The 23,462-nt window shown below is 34.5% G+C and overlaps 2 protein-coding genes across 3 annotated transcripts in view; both read left to right on the top strand.

Moving 5' to 3' along the window:
- Window positions 1-23,462, top strand: part of LOC145313466 (protein O-linked-mannose beta-1,2-N-acetylglucosaminyltransferase 1-like) — a 91,746-nt gene that overhangs the window by 36,824 nt on the left and 31,460 nt on the right. For both annotated transcript variants that reach the window (XM_080152898.1, XM_080152897.1), the window contains exon 2: window positions 475-1,423. In XM_080152898.1, coding sequence (XP_080009024.1) covers window positions 1,210-1,423 — 214 coding nt within the window. In that variant the 5' untranslated portion in view covers window positions 475-1,209. The remainder of the gene's footprint in view (window positions 1-474; window positions 1,424-23,462) is intronic.
- Window positions 13,159-15,322, top strand: LOC145312918 (uncharacterized). The gene is made up of 3 exons (XM_080152125.1): window positions 13,159-13,435; window positions 13,738-15,243; window positions 15,306-15,322. Exons 2-3 carry the CDS (start codon window positions 14,016-14,018, stop codon window positions 15,320-15,322), a joined length of 1,245 nt encoding a protein of 414 aa, XP_080008251.1. The 5' UTR covers window positions 13,159-13,435; window positions 13,738-14,015.

Below are 23,462 nucleotides of genomic sequence, written 5' to 3'. Positions count from 1 at the left end.
TCTACCCCTTCCCTTTACACCAAAACCAGCGGTTAAATTGCTCAGTTTCAAACAAACCTTTGTACAGTAAACAATAATAGAAGGGATAACCATATTCATTATAATACATTTAACTTTTTCTTTGTATTTTCGAGCACTTTTTCATTATTTTGTTGTTTCTTTACTTTAAAATAACCTAATATTTTTCAAAATATATATCTGATTTTACTATAAATATATGAAATATGGTTAATTTTGTGCAGGTTGACAAGGATTAGATGTGATTTAATCGAAATATATTCCTACAAATTGAGCTGTGTGTTTTTCCTTGGATAGTCTCTTTTCAACATCGCTGCCGTGTATTATTCCATTTTCTTTTAATGTTACCTAGTGTTTGTTTCCAATTTGGACTATTCCTTCCCCTATTGAAAAACACATTTTTTCTATTTCTATAATCAATTATTCTTGTTAATTCATAAATATTTTCAATTTCAGATTTTGTGACTCGGGATATAAGGAAGTTGTAAGCAGACCAATATAATTTCCAAATTAATTGGTTTCTCAAACTGACGAGTTATTCCGTACTGTCCCGCCTCAGTAACACACCTGTACTGGCCTGATTGTGTGGGAATAAGAACAATACAGTCACGGCACGTGGGGCCACGCAAATTCACAATTCTGCATCCCTGCTCTAATAATCAGAGCCTGGACTAGATAGAATTGCGAGACTACGACGCGGGAAATCAGCCTAAATATTATTGCAGTAAAGTCTCCGACAAATTTTTATTTTTTTTCGGGGGGCTTCACAGTGTAAAGGGAGATAAAGACAACGTCTCTGAGAGGAAAATTAAAACAGATTGAATGTAGAAGGAGAGAGGTAGAGAAAGGACACCTTTTGATAAGCTTAAACTCAGATCAAAATATAATGTGAGACCTAAGCTTTTATACACCTACCTCTCTCTTTCATTCTCTGCTGAATTTCTCTCAATCAGTTGGCGGACGTCAAGTAGAAATCATCAAATTCAATCGGTCTCAGTTTATGAGAAAAAAATCTGCCAAAAAAATCCGCAAAATTTGTTTGCAAAAAATGTGCAAACATGCCATGTTTAACCTTGCGAAGCTGTTGGTGTTGGAATATCAGTTTGGCAATTAAATGCAAGTGAATGATTTGCTTTAAAAACATTAGTTTTTAGTGAAAAAGGTGGCGAAGGCATAGTAAATTGCCAAAAAATGAAAATACTTCGGACAAGCAAAGCAACGTTATTTTCGTTGCAAGCATTTAGTGATTATGTTGGCAAATTTCATAGACACAGACGAAAATTATGGCCGTTTCTCGGCCTGTGGAAGTTAGCTGTTGTTGTTATTTTAGTCTATTTTCTTGGTAGCTCACTGCTGATTAGTTCGGCGCTGGTGGGGCCAAATGAAACTCAGTCAAATTCAAAAGGTAAGTTTATTTTTATAGATAATTTTGTTAGTATGTAATGATCATTCCATAGCTTATCTACAAGAAGGGTATGTTAATATGTCTGTTTGCCGTAAAATAAACCTATTGGACAAGAACAACATTTATAATAAGTGATGCATTAAGAAAATTTGTATTTATTTTTCTTAACTAACTAATTATTAATTTTGTAATGTTTTTAGCAATATATATTGAAAATATAAACACATTTGTTTTAAATTTTATTTTCCCTATTATTCTTTTAACTGTCCTTTTTCTGTTTACTTTAAATAAAATAAAAGTAATAATGACACAATTTGATTGTTTATTTAGTAATAAATTACCAGCTTAATTAGGACATTAATTTATTATTTATTTGCATTCGTTCATTGATTTCTTGGCATAGTTGAAACAATAGGATGATTTTTAATTTTTATTTCATCAATTCATAAAGTGCTCTGATTTATTGTTTATCTAATTTCAAATTAATCAATTATGTGCCTAAACACTCTAAAATGACATATAAATACATGCCCAATATACAAGTCATAAACCATTGGGTTTTAGGTCAACAAAATATCATTGTCTTGTACAATTTTTATTGTATTTTGTTTGAATTATGACCCATTGTAGGCTGCTATTTTGTTTGAATTATGACCCTGCATTGTGGTTTTATATTTTGTTTGAATTCCGAACTATTGAGAGTTTCTATTTTGTTTCAATTATGAACCATTGTGGGTTGCTTTTTTGTTTGAATTATGACCCATTGTGGTTTGCTATGTGCCTTAACACTCTAAAATGACTATTAAATACATGCCCAATATACAAGTTATAAACCATTGGGTTTTAGGTCAACAAAATATCATTGTCTTGTACAATTTTTATTGTATTTTGTTTGAATTATGACCCATTGTAGGCTGCTATTTTGTTTGAATTATGACCCTGCATTGTGGTTTTCTATTTTGTTTAAATTTCGAACTATTGAGAGTTTCTATTTTGTTTCAATCATGACCCATTGTGGGTTGCTATTTTGTTTCAATTATGAACCATTGTGGGTTGTTATTTTGTTAATTATGACCCATCGTGGGTTGTTATTTTGTTTCAAGTATGACCCATTGTGGGTTGTTATTTTGTTTTAATTATGAACCATTGTGGGTTGCTATTTTGTTTCAATTATGAACCATCGTGGGTTGTTATTTTGTTTCAATTATGACCCATTGTGGTTTGTTATTTTGTTTCAATTATGAACCATTGTGGGTTGCTATTTTGTTTCAATTATGAACCATCGTAAGTTGTTATTTTGTTTCAATTATGACCCATTGTGGGTTGCTATTTTGTTTCAATTATGACCCATTGTGGGTTGCTATTTTGTTTCAATTATGAACCATTGTGGGTTGCTATTTTGTTTCAATTATGAACCATCGTGGGTTGTTATTTTGTTTCAATTATGACCCATTGCGGGTTGCTATTTTGTATTAATTATGACCCATTGTGGGTTGTTATTTTGTTTTAATTATACCCTTACCCATAGTGGGTTGCTATTTTGTTTTAATTATACCCTTACCCATAGTGGGTTGCTATTTTGTTTCAATTATGACCCATTGTGGGTTGCTATTTTGTTTCAATTATGACCCATGCATCGTGGGTTGTTATTTTGTTTCAATTATGAACCATTGTGGGTTGCTATTTTGTTTCAATTATGAACCATTGTGTGTTGCTATTTTGTTTCAATTATGATCCATTGTGGGTTGCTATTTTGTTTGGATTCCGAACTGTTGTGAGTTTCTATTTTGTTTCAATTATGAACCATTGTGGGTTGTTATTTTGTTTCAATTATGACCCATTGTGGGTTGCTATTTTGTTTCAATTATGACCCATTGTGGGTTGCTATTTTGTTTCAATTATGAACAATTGTGGATTGTTATTTTGTTTCAATTATGACCCATTGTGGGTTGCTATTTTGTTTCAATTATGACACATTGTGGGTTGCTATTTTGTTTCAATTATGAACCATTGTGGGTTGATATTTTGTTACAATTATGAACCATTGTGGGTTGCAAAGCTTACTCCTACACTTTGTGATTACTAATTTAAATTCCTCTGGGAGTCATTGGCATCACAGAACATTAATAGCACAACTTCTCTATAGCTGGATGTGGTTAGTGTGTCCACTAGTCCGACCAAATTAAACCCTATACACAAATTTAAGTGTTATGAAGCACCCCATTGTCAGTTATGCTTTGAATAATGTTCAGCTTTGCTTTATAATCAATTTTTGCTAAACTTCCTACTAAAATGATTGGTCTTGTAAGCCGCAACGATACTCTATAATTAAGATATGTCTGTATGTACAACTGTCCGTATGTCTCTCATTCATAACGCAAGAGAACTTTTATTTAGTTTCGTGATTTATTTAGTTTATTTGATTCTAATATATTTTATGATTTCACTAACTTCCATTTTTTCAAAATAACAGTTAACTGATCTTTTTTTCCTAAGCTATTTATTGCTGCGCTAATTATGGACAAAGTTTCCCTTGGTTTATTTAATACACAGGCCTTTCATGTTTAAATACAGCCACTTCTAGTATTATCTAGGATACAGGGATACGACTATAGGTGATTAATTAATTTACACCAAATGTGTTAAATTCTAACTTTAAATATTAGAAGGAAGAAAGATATGAGGATTAGATTCAGCCTCAAATATAGCATTTTTTCCTGAACAATTTAAGCAAGATTAGTTCTTCAGTTATTAATGAAACTAAATGTATTTCTGTATGTAATTTATAGAATGGTATGTCAAAAGTAATATATATTCCTGTTGCTTATCCCTGCGTTCCTGTGTATTATAATTTTCTTTAGTGTTCTGCAATGACATGAAAGAGGTTTGTTTAGAGGAAAATTTGTATATTATTATTATTATTATATTACACCACTAGCGGCTGCGCTACTAGCATCTAGGGGCTCTATACACTAAAGGATATGGAAGGGCAGATGAACAGCCTAAAACCATACCCAGACTTATTTATAAAAATAGAATAGCCTAAAACCATCTAAGGGCCTATGAGAAGATTTCCTCTAAAGGAGAACCATATCATTTTAGTCGTTAGCGAGTTTCTTAGCTACAAAAAAAGTTTAGCACTCGATTAAACTTGTTAATCTAATTAACACCAACTTTCCACTGAAATGCAGCAACTAAAAAAATTATAAGTAACATGTTTTAATAAGAACTATAATATTTTTATTCTTTTTAAAGAAAGAATTAAAAAGGATGTTCGCGAAACTTTACCTTTTTGTGTAGAGTCTCGAAGCTGTTTTTTTTTTGCATAGAGTTGCATTTTTTGCCTGTGTCTTTAATAGTGTTATCCCAAAACATAGTTATAAAGTAGATGCGCTGCTAAAGAAACACTAAGAAAATATATTCGGCTCATAAACTTTATTATGCTCAATATCCTGTGATAACTATGAATATTTAGATTCTTGTTTTTATTTTATTTTTACAATTGGGTATTGTGAGAAAATATTTAGTGACTTGTATGTCTGTTACAATATTTGCAGGGTTGCAGTGATAGTAAAATGTGTTGGAAAATATTATATTGAATTTCGGAGATAATATATAACTAAGGTTTGTACGTTCGTCCGTCCAGCATTACTATAAAGTAAGTTGATGCAAACGTACAAAACAACTATTATTCACGCACAAGTATACACAGACATATCGAGCAAATTGCATTACTTGGCAATATTTCTAATTTAAGTTTGCTTTTGTATTATTTTATTTTACACTAGCGGCTTCGCCCATAGAGGCCTATTGGGACACGTAAAATGTTTTCTTTTCAATCAATGTTAAGATCAGCTGTTTACAAAAAATATCTACCGGTGCGGTGCTTTATATTTCTTAAATTATTGCGATTTCTCTTGGGAGGGTGGTGGTACCCTCACGCAAAATAGTTATATTGAGAAAACCCAATCTGTCCCGATTTTGTATCACTTTGAAAAGTGCGATTCCAGTTACGTCATATACGTTTCGGGAAAGAAAAAGGGAAGGGGGGGAAGAAAATCACTTCAAAAGAGATGGGAGAAAAGGGAAGAGATTTTTTATGGCGTCACAGGAATCGCACTTTTCAAAAGTGATACAAAATCGGGACAGATTGGGCTTTCTCGTTATATTCCTTCCTAGGACCTATCAGAAGCTCTCTCCATAACGGTTCATATGTTAGCGTGATCCTTTGGTAAAGAAAGATAGACAACCATCCTGTTACTTTTGAATCAATATAGCTTGTGTAAAATCGCATGTATTAAAAATCCTCGAATTAAAATTCAAACACTAACAGTTACGGAATTTTTTTTATATAAATCCTAATATTTGAATCTTAGCCTGTCCATATATCCGTGAAATCCCCCCAGACTCATTTTACAGCCTACAAATTTGGTCTCATTATTATATTACGGTCGTCAGGCCTTCATATTTTGGTATTGTTGAGAAAAAACACAAGGATAATTGATTCAATTGCTAGTGCAACCCTTAGTGTGTTTGTTTATGTAAGATCTTTGAAATGGTTTTCATATCGATTGCTATTGTATTTGGTCACTGGCTAATTTGCGGGGTTGAGGGGAATGCCAAAACCTATAAAAAGCTACAAAAAATCACAGAATTTTTTTAACCTGCTGACAAATGGCTAATATAACTGATGAGGTTTCAGCCAACATTAAAACTAACATTAAAGTTATTTTTTTTTACAAATTAAAAGTACAAAATTATACATAAACAATTTTACTACTTTCTACCCTTTCAAAACAATTTATGCAAAAAAATCTGTTTAAATGTTTTTGTGCCAGTAAAAAGCTTCCGTATAAAAGCTCTATTCATACCGTAACGGCCAGGTCTCGTAATTTATGGTGTTTCATCACTAACGCAGAAGAGTTGAATTACATTAGCTAAAATCAATGTTCAGAATCGCAGTACTCAAATGACAACTAATTATTCTCTATAATAACATCCAATTATCATATTTGCATTGCTATGTATAAGCAAAAAGAGAGATTTTAATCGACTAAAATATTTATACGCCAAAATTGTTCATGAGAGCCAAATATCAAGGTAGATTAATTTTAGACATTTGGATTTGGATTACTTCGTTGTTTTAATAATTTGGTATTAGGAATGGGTCTATTCTGATTCTTTGATATTAAGATGATTACCAATAAAAAAATATTTTTTGGCTAAAACAAAATTTAAATATCACATTATATTTTGTCATTTAGCTCTGTCAGATAACTTTTTTTTGCAGAAGTTATGGTTAACCATCGTAATTTACATACAGGCTCTTTTGTTGATAAAATTATTGTGAGACTTTTTTGCAATGCCTACTTTTGACCATCTTTTAACATGACATCTTGTCATTTTATACATTTCAAAGATAGTTTTTTAGGTATAAATATGTTTGGAGTAAGGTAACAATTGTAATTTAAATTTTCTACATCTTTACTTCCTCCCAATATTCATGTGTTGTGTAACCAAAGGCATAATTTAACTTGGTGGAATATTAAATGGTCGTTTTATTCCTAGATTTGATTATTTTTACTCTAATATATGTATATATTAATAGTTTATTTAAATCTTGTTCTTTGTATTTACTTACAGCTACGGCGATAGTATCCAGGGGAGGGAGAGTGGCTGTAGTATAAAAAAATAGACCCTATCCATCTCAAGACTTAAATTTTATAGTAAAATTCACTAAAATCAACAAAATTATTATACCTTTAATATGATCCCCAAGCATCTAGATGCTCTTCATTCGAAGGGAAAAGACGAAAGCACAAAAAAGGCCTAAAACTATCCAAGAACCTAATTTTTTCATCGAAATGTAAATTTTATATAAACTAGAAGTATTGTAAGAGAGAAATGTCATAAATATATCCTTCAAAATAAATTTGACATTTGTTTAAGGATGAAGGAATAAGTTTAAAAACATTAATTTGAAACTTTAAAATACTAATTTGATTTAATAATTATCATATCAATATTTTTATAGTTTTATTTTCAAAATAGGACTGCATAAAAAAATTAAAAAGGCTGAAACTAGTATCGATTTATCTCTGTAACCCTCATTTATAAGGGTTTGCTTGAGTTGCCTAAACCGGATGCAATTAATAGTGGGGGAGGGGGTTAATGTATCCTCCATTTACATATCCTTGTAACCTTTTTTTTATGTGCTATAAAGCTTTGTTTGAACTGTCCAAGACGGATGACAATAAAAAGTGTTATTGCGTGAATCATTGTTGTCTAAAACTTACACAGAACAACACACACACTCACACACACATCCACACATATATTAAGACAACAACAAATTCTGAATTTTTAGCAACACTTTTTCTTTGATTTATCAAGCTGAATTTTTTCTTGTAGAATTATCTTTTTTTCTGCAGAGTACTTGATTTTATAGTTAAGGAAATGTTGTATTATCTTGTTAGTTTTAAAGAAATAAAGAAGTTTTGAATTTTTATAAATTCATTAATCTGAGAAAGTTTAATCTTTTTTAGCTCTTTTTTATTTATGAAAAGAAAAATGTAAATTTTGTTTGACTAAGCACTATTAACATAAAAGCCTCTCTATATAATTTTTATAATCTTATCAACCCTAAAATAAAGTATAAAGTCAATTTCATTCTGAAGCTAAATATCTCACAAATTTCTAGTTCGGGATAGTCTTCCTTTTCAGGGAAGCCATATGAATGTCTTGGAGTGACTATTGGCTATTTTTGGCTATTTTCCTGATCCTAGAGGCGAAGCAATCGAAAGCTATAATATTGCCTTTTTGGATTTATTTTTTCAACAAAATAATTTCACAAGGTATAAATTAGTTTTTAGAGGCGATGAATTTTTTTAGGCAAAATATTCTTTCTTCAAAAAGTATATCCCTGTTAATTATGTTTTAGGAAAGATAGAATTTTTATTTTATCCTGTGTTTATAATGAAAACGCTTTATAGAAATCTTTATGTCTGTCATAAAGATATATTCTAACTTTTATATGTAAATGCTAAAGGCAGAGCTAAGCACAATCAGCCGCCATTTGTTATATCGACTCTGATGCGGTTAAGAAAGAGTAATTAAATATTAGTGGTTGTTGAAGAAAAGTACAGCCGATAACGATATAATTTACAGCGTTTTAGTAATTAATTTTTAATGGTTTGGCTTAAGATTTGATAAAAATGCAGATCGGTTGCGGCTGAATAATGATGACTTATTTGCGACACTGGCTTCAAATTGTCTAAAACTCTGCGGGAGGCGGCTGATGTTCTCCTAAATATATGCGGCTGAATTCGGCTGCGGCTGCCGAGCTTTGGTTAGAAGCCATTTAGTCTCATATCTTTCCACATTAAGATGCCAAAATATATTGAAATGTATAAAAAGAGGGGCCATGAAAAACTTGGAATTTGATTTTTGCTTCAGCTTTTGATTGTGGTAGCTTGAAATATTTACTATTCAAACCTTTTGTAGGAAACATATATTTATTGCTTTTTAGGTGCTAAAGAAATATACATATACAAAAAGATTACAAACATACATGGATTAAAAATATTACAAATATATTTGTTTCATAGTATTGCTTTTTGAGCTATAATAGCCTGAATAATCATAGGTGTATCTATCTTCTTACTATATAAAGTAGTAATATTTTGTCAGTAGCCTAATACACCGATAACTACTGAACTAATTAAGTTCTCCATTTCAGGAAGCATCCCCCAGTTCCCGAAATGGCTTTGTGCTTGTTTGATTTTATAATAAGTCATGGGATGGTTTTAGGCTAATTTTGTGCCCTTCCTTGGTCCAAATACAAATACCCTATGTGCTAGAGGCTTAGAAGCTAGTTTCAAACCTAGTATAACTAACTTTAAAGTGATATTTTCCTAAATATTAAAGATAAGCTATTAAAATTTTATCCATTTTTAACTTATATTGCCTATTCCCTGTACATAGTGGGAGCAAAAATAGATTAAACTCAAAACATTTAGGTCCTAAATATCGCAAAATACGTGTCATTCCGCACAGCGCTAAATTTGTGCAAAACAAGAATATATTTGTGCACACCTAACAAAGCAAGCATCAACATTATGTCAAGAATCAGAAACTGTCATCTAGAAGAATAAAAGGTTTAAGGGCAAACGCAGGAGTCCCAAACGTCAGAGTGGACAAACGCAGGAGTGTTAGAATATTAAGTTTTTCTATACAGGTTAGGTTAGGTTAAGATATAAATATACAAATAAGCCCCCCGCAGGGGTTAGGCATTTAAAAACCTATAAGATTAAAATAGGTTAGGTTAGGTTAAGTTTCCACTCCGACGTTTGTCCACTCCGACGTTTGGGACTCCTGCGTTTGTCCTAGGACCGAATAAAATATATATAATTTTTTGTAAAATTTTGTATATGTAATGAGAGAGAGAGAGAGAGAGCGCGCAGCAACTAATAATAGTTATTAATGTTTTTTTTATGGTTTAGTGCCATTTTTTTGATTCCGTACGTATCTCCTTCCTGTCCATGCAGAATGTTATAAAGAATACAGTCTAAGGAGTAATGCACTGACATACCCTAATTATATTTGAGCTACAGAAAAAAACCTGTCGTTTATCGACCTCAAAAATCAATGACCTGAAATGTAGAAAAAAATTGCGAATTCAATGAAATGACTCGGTCTAGACATTTCAAACATTTAACCAGGTTTATTGGGCCACATTTTTTCTCATGAATATATTTTTTTCAGGTAATTTCATGGATAGCTGAATAGCTTACTGTAGATGAAAAGGTCAGGTATCTCAATCTTCCTATATGATTTCCTTAAATAAAAAAAACCAAAAAAAACCAGCATTAATACATTAATAAAAAGCGATGAACCCTCATAAAACAACGTCTAATATGCCAAAAAACAAGGTGACGAACTGATCGATAAGTATTAAATGTATAAAAAAGTTAAAATTGTTGTTATTTTCAAGAAATCATAATAATTCTAATTAAAACAACAATCTTAACTCATAAGTTTTTTCAAGTTTGTAGTTAATAACTTTCTTTGCCTTCTAGAAAATTGCACTTTTTGATTAATGACTTGTTGGCGGTGGAAAAAAATGTTTGTTTTGTGTTGTCTAATGGAGCAGGCGATTAAGATTTGCACACACGGCGGTGCTGAGATTACCCCTCCCCGCATGCACCCCTCCTTTCCTGCAACTATGTATGTATAAATAATCAGGCAGGAAGGAAACATTGGACTTTAAATTACATTGGAACTAAAAGGTTTATAACAATGTCTTCTTATTTGTTTGGTCAAAAACTTTGGGTACTTTTATTGAATTTTAATTGGTTGGTTTCAAACTAGTAGTGTCTAAACCTTTAACCAATAAGTTTAATCTACAGAAGGGTCAATTTTGATTATAATCATTGGAGATGTATATTTCATTGATAACTTAAGATTCCTCCTATTAATTTGTGGATTTAATTTGGAAATATTAAGCAAAGTATTCAGAGTTACCGGAGAAGGTCTATCTTTGTATTTTTGACTGGATCCCTTATAAGTTATGTGTTGTTTGCCAGTTAGCCTGTTTGCTCCTGGATTAACTACCAGAAAAAAGGAATTGCTTTATGGGTTAAGAAAAAGTATTTATAAAGCAATTTTTTTCAACAACACCTCTCCTGTTTGTATTATAATTCAATTCATTGTATCTTTTTAGAAATTCTATAATCCATGATCTCAAATTTTTTTTTGCACCTTTCCAATAATCCTACTAATATTATGTGTAACCTTTATTATGAAAGTTCGCGATGATCGCCTTTAAGTTAAAAAAATACCCCAATCAGGTGTAAAAATGATTAGGGTAAACTTGAAGAAACCTTGTATTCTTTTATTTACCAATTTCTGTAAGTTAAAATACTGGAAAAATGTGAGATTGAAAAAATAACTTTTATAAAATCAACGAAATAGAAGGGTAAAAATCCTTATATATTTTTAAACAACTTTATTTTGTTGAGTAGTAACTCCATAAGTTTTTAACATATTTGATAATATTTAAAACTTCATATATATTGATTTTAAAACATAAATGCAAAAATTTATTGTTTATTTAATAATCTTGCTCTAAAAATCTTATTTAAAGTGTGCAAACTAAGCTTTGTCCTGACGCATGATATACATATACTATTTAGTTCTAAAATAGTTTAATACTTAGTTTTGGATACATAGGTACTATACACACTTTTAATATACATTTTACCAAAAGTAAAGAATTTCCTAAAAATTTTTATTATGAATAGTAAAGTTTTGAAAAGTCAGAAGCATTCGCTTATTTAGCTGCATTTGTGGCATGTTAAAAAAAAGCGGCCGTTTTACACTTTTTGTCATTACATAGATTTTAGAATGTCCAATTTGAGTGGCTTAGTTGCAACTGGTTGTACTTGTGGCTGCGGCTTTAAAGCCCTTATTTCACGAGGCCTCTATTTATTTTTTTATTATGTTGTATATATTTCAAAAAAGGAAAGTCTATTCTTGTAAATCCTTTACTATTTTGAGAAGTTTGAATGAATAAATTTATACATTACAGTTATATACAGTATACATACATACTTGTTTGACCAAACTTTACATATATAATATACTACATAGTAAAGTTTTATCATAGTATAATACATTGGGATATATAGATATGAATTGCAAACATTATTATGCAAGTTTTTACTCTGCAATAATATTACAAATGAGCACGAAACTTATTTTTCAATATAACAGATATGATATATATGTACATTGCTACATATATATATATATCCTCCCCATCTTAAAAAAAGAATAGAATCATTTACAATTAATAAGCAAAGAATTGTCAATAAATCACATTGTAGCACAAAGACATTATAGCAATGATAATATTACATCTAGAGTTAAATCTAGATGAAAAATCTAAGGAACCTAATATTAAGTGGTGGAGAAATTGATGTCAAGTAGACAACAAGTTCAGCTTTAATTACACTCATCTTAAGAAAATGAAAGGAATTATAGATAATGTTCTTATTTTCTAATTACACTACACTTCAAAGCATTACAGCCGTTTGATTGTCAATTGGTTTCTAGTAGTATATTTAATTTTATGGTACAGCGATGGTTCAATGGGATATATTTTTTTACAAAAGCATTTTGCTTCTATTGAATCATTGGATTACACAGTGGTACCTAATTTAATCTACACCCCTTTGACCCCCTCTCAATCATTATAAGCTACAAGAGACAGAATTACAGACAGAATCGTAAAGATAATTAAAAATCCTTATTTCAATCATTAATTTAATAGTGTGTATAATTAGAACTTTTTGTTTATGATATTCTTTAATTTGTTGTTTTGTAAGCACACCAATATCGGAATCTAATATTGAGTCTATTAGCACTTCTACTCCATAGTTATACCTAAATATATATGTATACATATTTTATCTTTAGACAAATACAATATTATGCAAGGTATTATTAAAGTCATAATTGGTATACTAGCTTGTTACCTTGTATATAAGCAAAGATACTCTTAAATTAGTCTCCGTCCTTATGTTATTAATATTTAGCAAGGATGACAACATTCATAAGAAGATAAGGACAAATAATCATGAATGTACAAAAGTATGTTTTAGACCAGATTTTTTTATTTATCATAACAAAGAAAAAAAGAGAATGTACATAAGGTAAAAGAAAATCACGATTGTCTTAACCTCTTTTCGAGGAAGCTTTGTGTTTATCAAGTTCGAAATTAAATTCCTTATCATTAAACCAAAAACAAAGCGCAAATGTCGTCTTTTAGGGCTTTCCTTTCATAATGTGGCGCGGCATAGAGTGTTTGTTTATTTTGAAGCGCACGTTCTTTACTTTTGAATGAGATATGAGAGTGTGAAGATTGCGGAGAACAAAATTGGGCCTATCATTGGTCTCATTGTGTGCGAACGACCCTAGTATATCAGGGATTTGAAACCATAAGAGCTTCAGGTAGAATTTGTTAATTTGATCAAGAAGTATGGTGTATAGGACGATTATATGTAGTTTTAAAAAAAAGGCTTTAGCCAGCTAAGCATGAAACTTAATTATGATTAATATATGTTTTAGTAATTTTTATGTGCCTTATTGTTGCATTTAACAATGATTTATTAAACCAAATAATTTTCCTTTAAAAGCCAAAGTTTCCAAAGATTCTTTAACCATAAGAAAAGAAAAAGATTTTTTTAGTGCTCAAAGTTTTAAGATAACGAATAATATTTTATTCTGTTTATTAATTGATCTTGTAATTTCAGGTCTTTTGAAATAATTTCATCAATAAATCTATATTCAAACCTGCTGTTGAAACTTGATGGTTCCTGGTATTGGGGGTTTTGTATGTTCGCCAACTGATCTCGTGAACTTCCCGCTAATTCGGAAGTCCAAGCTCAACCAAAGTGTCATGGTTGAGACAATTTCAAAATATCTGATGAATAGGCGTTAGCATTCATCAAGAGATCAATAGCATCTAGTGAATTATTGATGCAATAAACTGTGACAATTTTTCTGTGAAATAAGTACCTAGTGAATCAATATGCCACTAACCAAAAAGCAGAAAATTGAGCGAGCAATCGCTATTGGCAGTGAAAGGCTAGAAGTTTTTGATGAACAGTTAAAATTGTTTTATGACAATCTAAAAGCCTGCCAAAGTTTTAGTTCATGTGAAAATGTGAATGTAAAATCAATTCGTGACATTTTTAGTGAGGTCAAGGACCAATCTGACCTAATAAAAAGTCTAAAACCTGCCGTGGAGACTAGTGAGCTGCGCGAGTTTAAGCGTGATTTGGATGAAGCTAGTGAGCAGAAAACTGTTGCAGATAAAGTTTATGCGTCGTTGGAGCAGTGTACAAAAATTCTGTACTGGCTTGACAATGATTCAGATGACGCGAGGTCAAGCACTGTCGCCAGGAACCTTGACGTCATTGAGAAGGTGAAGATGGACATGGGAGTGCTTAAAATTTCCGTGGAGTTGCGCCAAGAAGTACGTGATATGTACCGAAGGCTTAGAGAGATGGAACGTCGTTCATCTAACCTGGATGAGAGTGGGACACCTGCCATGCTCTCCAGAAGTATGTCTGCTGTGGATATTCGGAGTTCCAACCCGCAGTATGGGCGCTGGGACAACAGTTTGTTGCCGTCGTTCGACGGTACTGACACGGATTACCCAAACTTTAAACAGGTCTTTAAGGATCTATGCTCTGGTTATGGATTTGCTGACCAGAGGTTAAGTCTGATGTTGTGTATGGAGAAGGTGATAACCAACCCGGAACTACGCAAGCAAGTGTCAGCGATTAGAGATCACAATGAACAATGGGCGTTTCTTGACCAGATGTTTTTATCAAACACTCGCCGGTTCATGAGGATTTTAACTAAGTTGAACAAGATGAAACCTGTGGATAAACCTGTGGACGTGGTTAGCGCAATTGCTACCTTCAAGAGCATGATGCAGGAGGTAGAAGCCATCGTTGGTTCTGCAGCTAAGGATTACAACCACCTAACTCTCATTCATATTTTTAAAGACAAGTGCCCTGAAAATTTGAGAGACAAAATTATGATGGAGCTAGGTAGCATGAACCAACCCAACATCCCGAAGATTGTTGAACTGCTGGAGAGGACCAGGGGTGCCATGTTGGCTGGTGATATGTCCTATGACAATGGCGCCGGCAAGAGAAATCGTGACAGAGCTGCCGCCGCGCAAGTATCTGGCCGCAACGACAATAAGAATGGAAAGGCTGGAAAGGACAAGGCTTCCAAGTGGAACAGTGCATGTCCTGTGGAGAGCTGCAAGGAGAAACACCCGATTTTCCGTTGCCTCACGTTTAAGAAGATGGACGTGGTTGATCGAAAGAAAGTTGTCCAGCAGAAGAAATTATGTGAACTTTGCCTATGTGACGGCCATACTGCTGACAAATGTAATAAGTCTGATAAGCTTGGTGTTTGTGGTACTAATAATTGCGACAGATACCATTCCAGGTTACTCCATGAGGCTAGTGCTGGTGTGAATACAGTCTACAAGTCAAGTTCTGCACCCAGCCCCTGTACCTTCTTACTGCAGTTAGTTCCTGTTGTAGCACCTGGCGGCGGCACCTGCCACGCCACGGTAATGTTTGACTCCGGGGCAAATTTGCCACTTGTGTCTGAGAAGTTATCCAACAAGTTGAAGCTGAAATCTACTGGCAGATTTACAACTATTTCTGTAGCTGATGGCAGCGAGTCTTCCTGCCGCAATGTTGTGTTTTATTTGAAGGATAGGGACGGCAATCTGAGGGAGTTTGAGGCAGCTGTCATGCCTACCCTCGGCGGGGCCAACGAGATGCGCTCGGTCCACCCCGAAACTGCCGCCGAGATATTTAAAATGCCGCCAGAAAGGTTTACATATATTAGTGGAGGCTTAGATATCATCATTGGAAATACACATCCTGACGTGTTTCCTTCAACCTACCAGAAAGTGGGCCAGTCTATGTTGTGGCGAACCATTTTTGGTAGTGGTTTTATCTGTACGAGTGCTGATGGTGGAGCTGGAGATCAAAAGTCGGCTTATAAGGCTGTCAGTGTCAGTGGAGGCACTTTGCCAGACTTTCTGACGTCTGAATCGTTTGGCATACAGCCGCAGGCACTTTGTCCAGGATGTACTGCTTGTCAAGAGTGCAAGGCTATGGCCGACGGCACTACCTGGGACCAGCGTGAGAGGCAGAGGATAATTGAGGCAGGTTTAACACTAGACTTGCAGTCCAACAAGTGGACAGGTCAATATGCTTATATTGAAGATCCTCACACTTTACCCTACAATGAGAGTTTAGCCCGCAAAATTGCTGAAAAGGATCGTGCCAGGATGGTCAAGGAAGGTACCTATGGAATGTATGTGGAGGTATTCAACGACGCCATAAGAAGAGGCGTTTTTCAAAAAGCCACGCCTGAAGAATTGCAGTATGAAGGACCTAAGTCTTGTTCATCAATAGTGGTTGCTTTCAAGGAGGATTCAAGTTCCACACCCATGCGATTGTGTGCAAATAGTTCTCTGACGTTCAAGGGTACCAGTTTTAATAACATAATGCTGGGAGGCCCGCCGCCAATGCAGAAGATTTTTTATCATTTGATGCTTTTCCGCGGTTACAAGGTTGGTATAACCGCGGATATCTCCAAGTTTTATAACTCCATCCTGGCCACAGAGTTCGACAGCCAGATGAAGAGAGTTTTATTTTCCCCGACGCCAGATGGTCCACTTGAAATTTACCTGACCAAAGTTGTAAATTTCGGCGAGTTAGCTGCGGGAAATTTGGCAGTTACAGCCCTGAAGTTGACGTCCCGCCTGTTCGGCGGAAAGAGTGAAGCAGAGGTCAAGGAGATGTATGGAGAGGGACAAATAAACGGTAGTGAAATTGTTGCCAAACCTGAATTATGGAAGGAGCCACAAATACCTACCTACCCTGATGAGGAATTCAAGTTACCTCAGATTCCAGTTGCAGTCAAGCTTGAGAAGCACAGCTTCATAGATGACGTTATTTCGGGAGCAGGATCGAAGCCAGAAGCCAAGGAGATGATGAAAGAGGCCGACAGGATTATCGGCAAAGGTAGTTTTTCCTTCAAACAAGTCATTTATTCTGGAGATGATTGCCAGCATACCAAGGTTCTCGGGCTGATATGGAAGCCAGCCACCGATGTGTTGTCCATTGCCACAAGAGTCAACCAAGATGGTAAAGTCAAGGGAAGGAAGGTGAAAGAGGATGCTGATTTGTACAACCTCCAGGACGCCTTGGACGAGAATCTGACAAAGAAGATGGTCCATAGGTTCGCCGCCCAAACCTTCGACCCGATCGGGCTTTGCAGCCCTATTCTGTTGAGAATTAAACTTGTCCTGCGGAAAACCTGTTTGCTGAATTTGGGCTGGCAAGATTTCATTCCAAAAAGTCTACGGGATGAACTTGTTCAGTCGCTGGAGGACAGAGCTGAGGTCGCTAAATTGGAGTTTGACCGTTGTGTGGTTCCGGATGAACCAACTGGCCTTCCATCCTTGATGATGTTTTCGGATGGGTCATCAGAGGCTTATGCAAGTAATGCATATTTGAGGTGGCCAACTAGACAAGGATTTGAAACGTTTCTGCTAGCCACCAAGTCAAGAGTTGCGCCGGTCAAGTGTGAATCAATTCCACGCCTTGAGTTGATGGGGTGCCAGATGTCCACAAGGTTGGCAAAGTCCGTCAGAGATGCCCTGCCCTTTGATGTTATCAGAGTGATGTATTTTACTGATTCATCGTGTGTTTTATCACGAATAGTTTCCAACAGTGCTATGTTGAACACATTTAATTCTCATCGTATTGGAGAAATTCAATCTGCGACCAACAAGGATGACTGGAGGTGGGTCCCGGGGACGCAAAACGTTGCAGATTTGGGCACCAGAAGCACCTGCAAAGTATCAGATTTGGGACCAGGTTCCAGGTACAGATTGGGCCCAGAATGGTTGCGCCAGGATGAAAGTGCGTGGCCGGTGAAAACTGCCGAAGAAGTCAAGCAAGTTTTACCCCCAGAGGAGTTGAATACCAAAATGGTTAAGTTATGTTCAATGAAAGTTGCCGGAGAAGCCGCTGAAGATGTCTTTAGGTTTAAGCACAGGAGATCATTTGGACAGGCCAAACGTATTATGGCAGCTGTCCTGCAAATTGCGAACACCTGGTTGAAGAAGCTAAAGAGCAGACAAGAAGGTGAGGCTACAGCCGCTGGTAGTCATGTAGCAGCCGCAGATTCTGTGTACAAGCCGTCTTTGTACAATTTTATGGCGGCGGCGGAACTTTTCATTGTGTCACGAAGCCAAGAGGATGAGTGGATAAATGATGCTAAAGGCAATTATGCGTCATTAAATCCATTAGTGCATGAAGTATCATTGACCTGGCCTGTCGTTGGTCCCGGTGGAAATTATGTGACCAGGGAGATGAGGATTCTTAAAATGGTTGGTCGAGGACAGCCAGTTATTGACGCCATTACTGGCGGCCGTAAAATGATATTTGAAGACATGCCAGGTTTAATAATTTTGGAGCCTGGTAATTGGTTAGCTGCTGTTTTTATGAGAGAAGCGCATGTTGAGCTTCACTCTGGTGTCCGTGGAACTTTAGCTGAGAGCCGCCGTTGGTGCTGGATTGTGAAGGCAAGGAGGTTGGCCATCATGGAAGTGAAGAAGTGTTGGCCCTGCAGTGTTGAGAGGGCTAAGGAATGTCGTGCTACCATGAGGGAGGTGTTACCTGACAAGTTGGTCCCGAGCAGGCCTTTTGAAGCTGTGCAGGTCGACCTGATGGGTCCGCTGGTTACGAGGAGAGCTGCCGCCAAAACGAGGAGTCAGACAGCAACGAAGAAGGTGTGGGTGTTCGTGGTGGTCTGCAGATTCTCAGGGGCGTTGTGGTTAGATGCCTTGGAAAAGTATGATACCAGCAGTATCCTGTTGTCCCTGCGCAAGTTGGAAGCTGTTCATTGTCTGCCGAAGATCATAGTAAGCGACATGGGCACACAATTATCCGGTGCTCGCAAGGTTTTAGAGCAGAAGTTGGGCAGCCAGGTAGAGTTTTCTTGGTCTCAGATCCCGGCCCGAGCCCACCATTATATTGGGCAGGCTGAGAAAATGGTGGGATTAACCAAGAGATTGCTGTCCAAGAAGTTGGTGAATAGTTCTGTTAATTTCAACGAGCTCCTGGTGCTGTTGGCGGAGGTCAGCAAAATTATGAATAGCAGACCACTGACGATTGAAGCTGCGAACGACGTGGAGAATTGGCGGCTGATTACCCCTGGCCAGCTGCTGGGAAATGTTGACCGCCAGCCGTTGTGCAATGTGGCGATGAAACCGGAGGACCAAATTTCCTCCAGGTTGAAGTTGTTGGAAGATTTATCTGCCCAGTTTTGGACTGCCTACCGCCAGGAGATCCTACCGAAGATATTACGGATGTCCAAGTGGAAGGATGAGATGGCGGAGCCATTAACTGATGGAGATATAGTTCTGGTTACGAGTACCAATCCGCTGATGAGATGTTTGAGGATGGGCCGAGTGACGAGAATTGAGGATGGAAGAAAGACGGCAAGAGTCTTGTTCAGACTGACAGATAAATCTCCCCTAGAAGAACATGCTGTATCAGTCAGGCAGTTGTTAAAAATTATGATTAATAATTGATTCTTATTTTATGGAAATTGAGATTTTTTTTAGTAAAAAGCCACATTTTTTCATATGCCTATTTTTATGCCTAAAATAAGAATCAAATGAAATGCGATTAAATATTCTTCTATTTCATATGCTCAAATTTAATTTTATTGAGTTTAATTTCTTTTCAAAAGTACAATTCATTTTAAAACTTACCTGAAAAGTTTAACAAAAAGGAATAAATGTGTCGAGGTTGCGTGATTCGATATTTATTCTATGAAAAAAATCAAGTATTTTTTAGCAGATTTTTTTGAAATTATATATGAATTTCAATCAAGTAAAACATTTTTATTCAGATCAAGGAATGATTGAAAATTCATATTTTAAGTTTTTTTTTACAAAGAAAAATTGGTATTTTTTTCATAATTCCGATGAAAATTCTAAAGAAGATATTATTATTTTGCTATTCTTTAAGTATTAAAAAGTTTTATTGTTGATTAAGATATTACAGTTCTTATTCATTAGGTTTGAAAAACTTTCTGCCCAAGGATTTTGAAAAATTTTTTCTTACTACTCTTTTTGATGCTTAACAAATTTAGTTTTAAGTACCTATAAATCTTAATTTTCTTGTCTAAGATTTATTTCGTTTTATTTTTACCATTATTTGTTTACATTTACATTTCAACCTGATTTCGTAGGTACTTATTGATTTATTAATAATGATTTATTACCTATTGATTATGAAATGATTATTATTTAGATAGTTGTTATATTACAACATCATGATTAATAGGATTATCTATTTTAGGATTGTGTATGTGATCTTGTGATTGTCATGTGCATGGAATGTTGTATGGTACAAACCAATCCCCATCCTTCTATCCTAAAATGTGAGGTATTATGAGTCCTAGTGAGGAGTATAATATTGTGTATGCATTTCACGGGGTTTCATTTAGTTAGGAGCAAAATTGTCACGTTTTCGGGATGTGGCCATTCTCATGTGATTATGGTGAGTTGAGTTTAGTGAGAAATGTTGCTAGTGCTCAGCGCGAAAAAAACCTTGAATCTCGTTAAGGAAGCTAATTTGACTTTCAAACGGGGGGTGTGTCTTAACCTCTTTTCGAGGAAGCTTTGTGTTTATCAAGTTCGAAATTAAATTCCTTATCATTAAACCAAAAACAAAGCGCAAATGTCGTCTTTTAGGGCTTTCCTTTCATAATGTGGCGCGGCATAGAGTGTTTGTTTATTTTGAAGCGCACGTTCTTTACTTTTGAATGAGATATGAGAGTGTGAAGATTGCGGAGAACAAAATTGGGCCTATCATTGGTCTCATTGTGTGCGAACGACCCTAGTATATCAGGGATTTGAAACCATAAGAGCTTCAGGTAGAATTTGTTAATTTGATCAAGAAGTATGGTGTATAGGACGATTATATGTAGTTTTAAAAAAAAGGCTTTAGCCAGCTAAGCATGAAACTTAATTATGATTAATATATGTTTTAGTAATTTTTATGTGCCTTATTGTTGCATTTAACAATGATTTATTAAACCAAATAATTTTCCTTTAAAAGCCAAAGTTTCCAAAGATTCTTTAACCATAAGAAAAGAAAAAGATTTTTTTAGTGCTCAAAGTTTTAAGATAACGAATAATATTTTATTCTGTTTATTAATTGATCTTGTAATTTCAGGTCTTTTGAAATAATTTCATCAATAAATCTATATTCAAACCTGCTGTTGAAACTTGATGGTTCCTGGTATTGGGGGTTTTGTATGTTCGCCAACTGATCTCGTGAACTTCCCGCTAATTCGGAAGTCCAAGCTCAACCAAAGTGTCATGGTTGAGACAACGATACCTTTAAAAAATAAGATTAGTGTCTTTTTAAACACTAGCGGCTTCGCCCCTAGCCTCTAGGGGCTTTGCCCCAAGAGGTATAATTACATCTTCTATTACTTACCCAGCAGAACGGATCGCAAATTTTCGCACCTACCCAGCAGGAAAACATTTTCTCGTTTAAATAACGAATTCGCAAAATTCGTAAAAAAAAATAGTCTAATGTGTTCTCAAGAAACTACTGGTGCTGCTCATAGTCTAATGTGTTTTCAAGAAATTTTTTTTTTTTTTTAGGTGGGGGTAAATTTTCATTTTTGGGGGGGATGGGGGTGTCCCACCCCCCAAGAAATTAGCTTAAAACCACCACAGAACTGATAGGTATATACCCTGAAGAGTAGAATTAAATCGGTTCAGTGGTTACCGAGATCTTAAGCTTCAGACGGACGGACAGACATCAAGCTATTTTGTATTATAGATAAACGACAGACAGGCAGACAGACAAAACAATTTAAAGACTAGATTTGGACACTGGACATGTCACTGAAAAATTTAGCTACCTGTCTTTAATAGCAGCCGAGAAAATCACATTTACCCTATATCGGTACGGACTGACGGACAGAAAATTTAAATTATATAGTAGCTTTGGTATTTAAAATAGGGACACATTAAAAGATTCTTAATTATAGGAGTAAACTAAAAATATCATTTAATCAATCCTTTCTTTAAAAAAAAAATTATATAAACAAAATTTTCTTCTAATTATTACATTTCATCGAAGCATAAATATATTTCTACCTATTTAACCTTATCTTGTTAACTCCTTAATTAAATATTTTATAACAAGGTTGATTATTTTCATAAAAACTTTATTATATCCAAATATTTAATGGCATGAAGCCGACATTGAAAATGTCTTAAGAAATTTAGCATGTTGAGAATATACCAGATTTGACAATTTTTGTTTTCATGCTATATAAAAGACATTAACTATTTCATAACAATAATATCATAAAAAATGTGTCAGCGATAAACTTTTTAAATGTCATGTAGTCGACCTAGGCAATTAAAATGGTTTGTTTAAAATGCATTGACAGGGCAGTTATATAATATTTGGAATTGATAGTGAGAAATAATATTTGAGACTAGCAGAGGGTTGCATCCACACAAATATAGCCTCATTATAAAGTAGCAGCGCTACTAATATTTGCATGAGCTGTTTGTTAAGTATCAAACCCTAATTTTGATAAAGCAAGTCATGGGTTAAAATTACCAGAAAATCTGCTAAAAAATAGTTAATTTTAACATTATTTTTTTAACATATTTAGTAGCAAAGATATCTTACAAGTCGAACAAAGCAATTATGGTAATCTTTATACCCACATTTCAGAAATCTATCTAGTAGCAAAGATAAGTGGACAAACCAACGGATGGACGGACATTGGTAAAACAAATATTTATTGAATCAACTTACTACTATACTATAATATTGATTTCTATTAAATCATGTTTTATGATAATTTGACCAAAAGTTTCGCTTTTAAAAAAATCATCTTTTTAAAAAAATGTTGATGGCAATAAAAATTGTTCATACTTATTTAATTGTCTTAACCTCTTTTCGAGGAAGCTTTGTGTTTATCAAGTGCGAAATTAATTCCTTATCATTAATCCTAAAACTAAGCGCAAATGTCGTCTTTTTATGACTTTCCTTCAGTAATAGACGCGGCATGGAATGTTTATATGCGCCCACGTTTTTCACTTTTGAATGAGATATGAGAGTGTGAAGATTTCGGAGAACAAAATTGGGCCTATCATTGGTCTCATAGTGTGTGAACGACCCTAGTATACCAGGGATTTGAAACCAAAAGAACTTCAGGTAGAATTTGTTAATTTTATTAGGAAGAATGGTGTATAGGACGATTATATGTAGTTTTAAAAAGGCTTTAGCCAGCTAAGCATGAAACTTAATTATGATTAATATATGTTTTAGTAATTTTTATGTGCCTTATTGTTGCATTTAACAATGATTTATTAAAC

Source organism: Acartia tonsa, chromosome 3, assembly GCF_053477335.1.
Source record: "Acartia tonsa isolate MP-2025a chromosome 3, ASM5347733v1, whole genome shotgun sequence".
NCBI classification, from domain to species: Eukaryota; Metazoa; Arthropoda; class Copepoda; order Calanoida; family Acartiidae; genus Acartia; species Acartia tonsa.
This window is presented reverse-complemented; position numbering and strand designations above follow the sequence as displayed.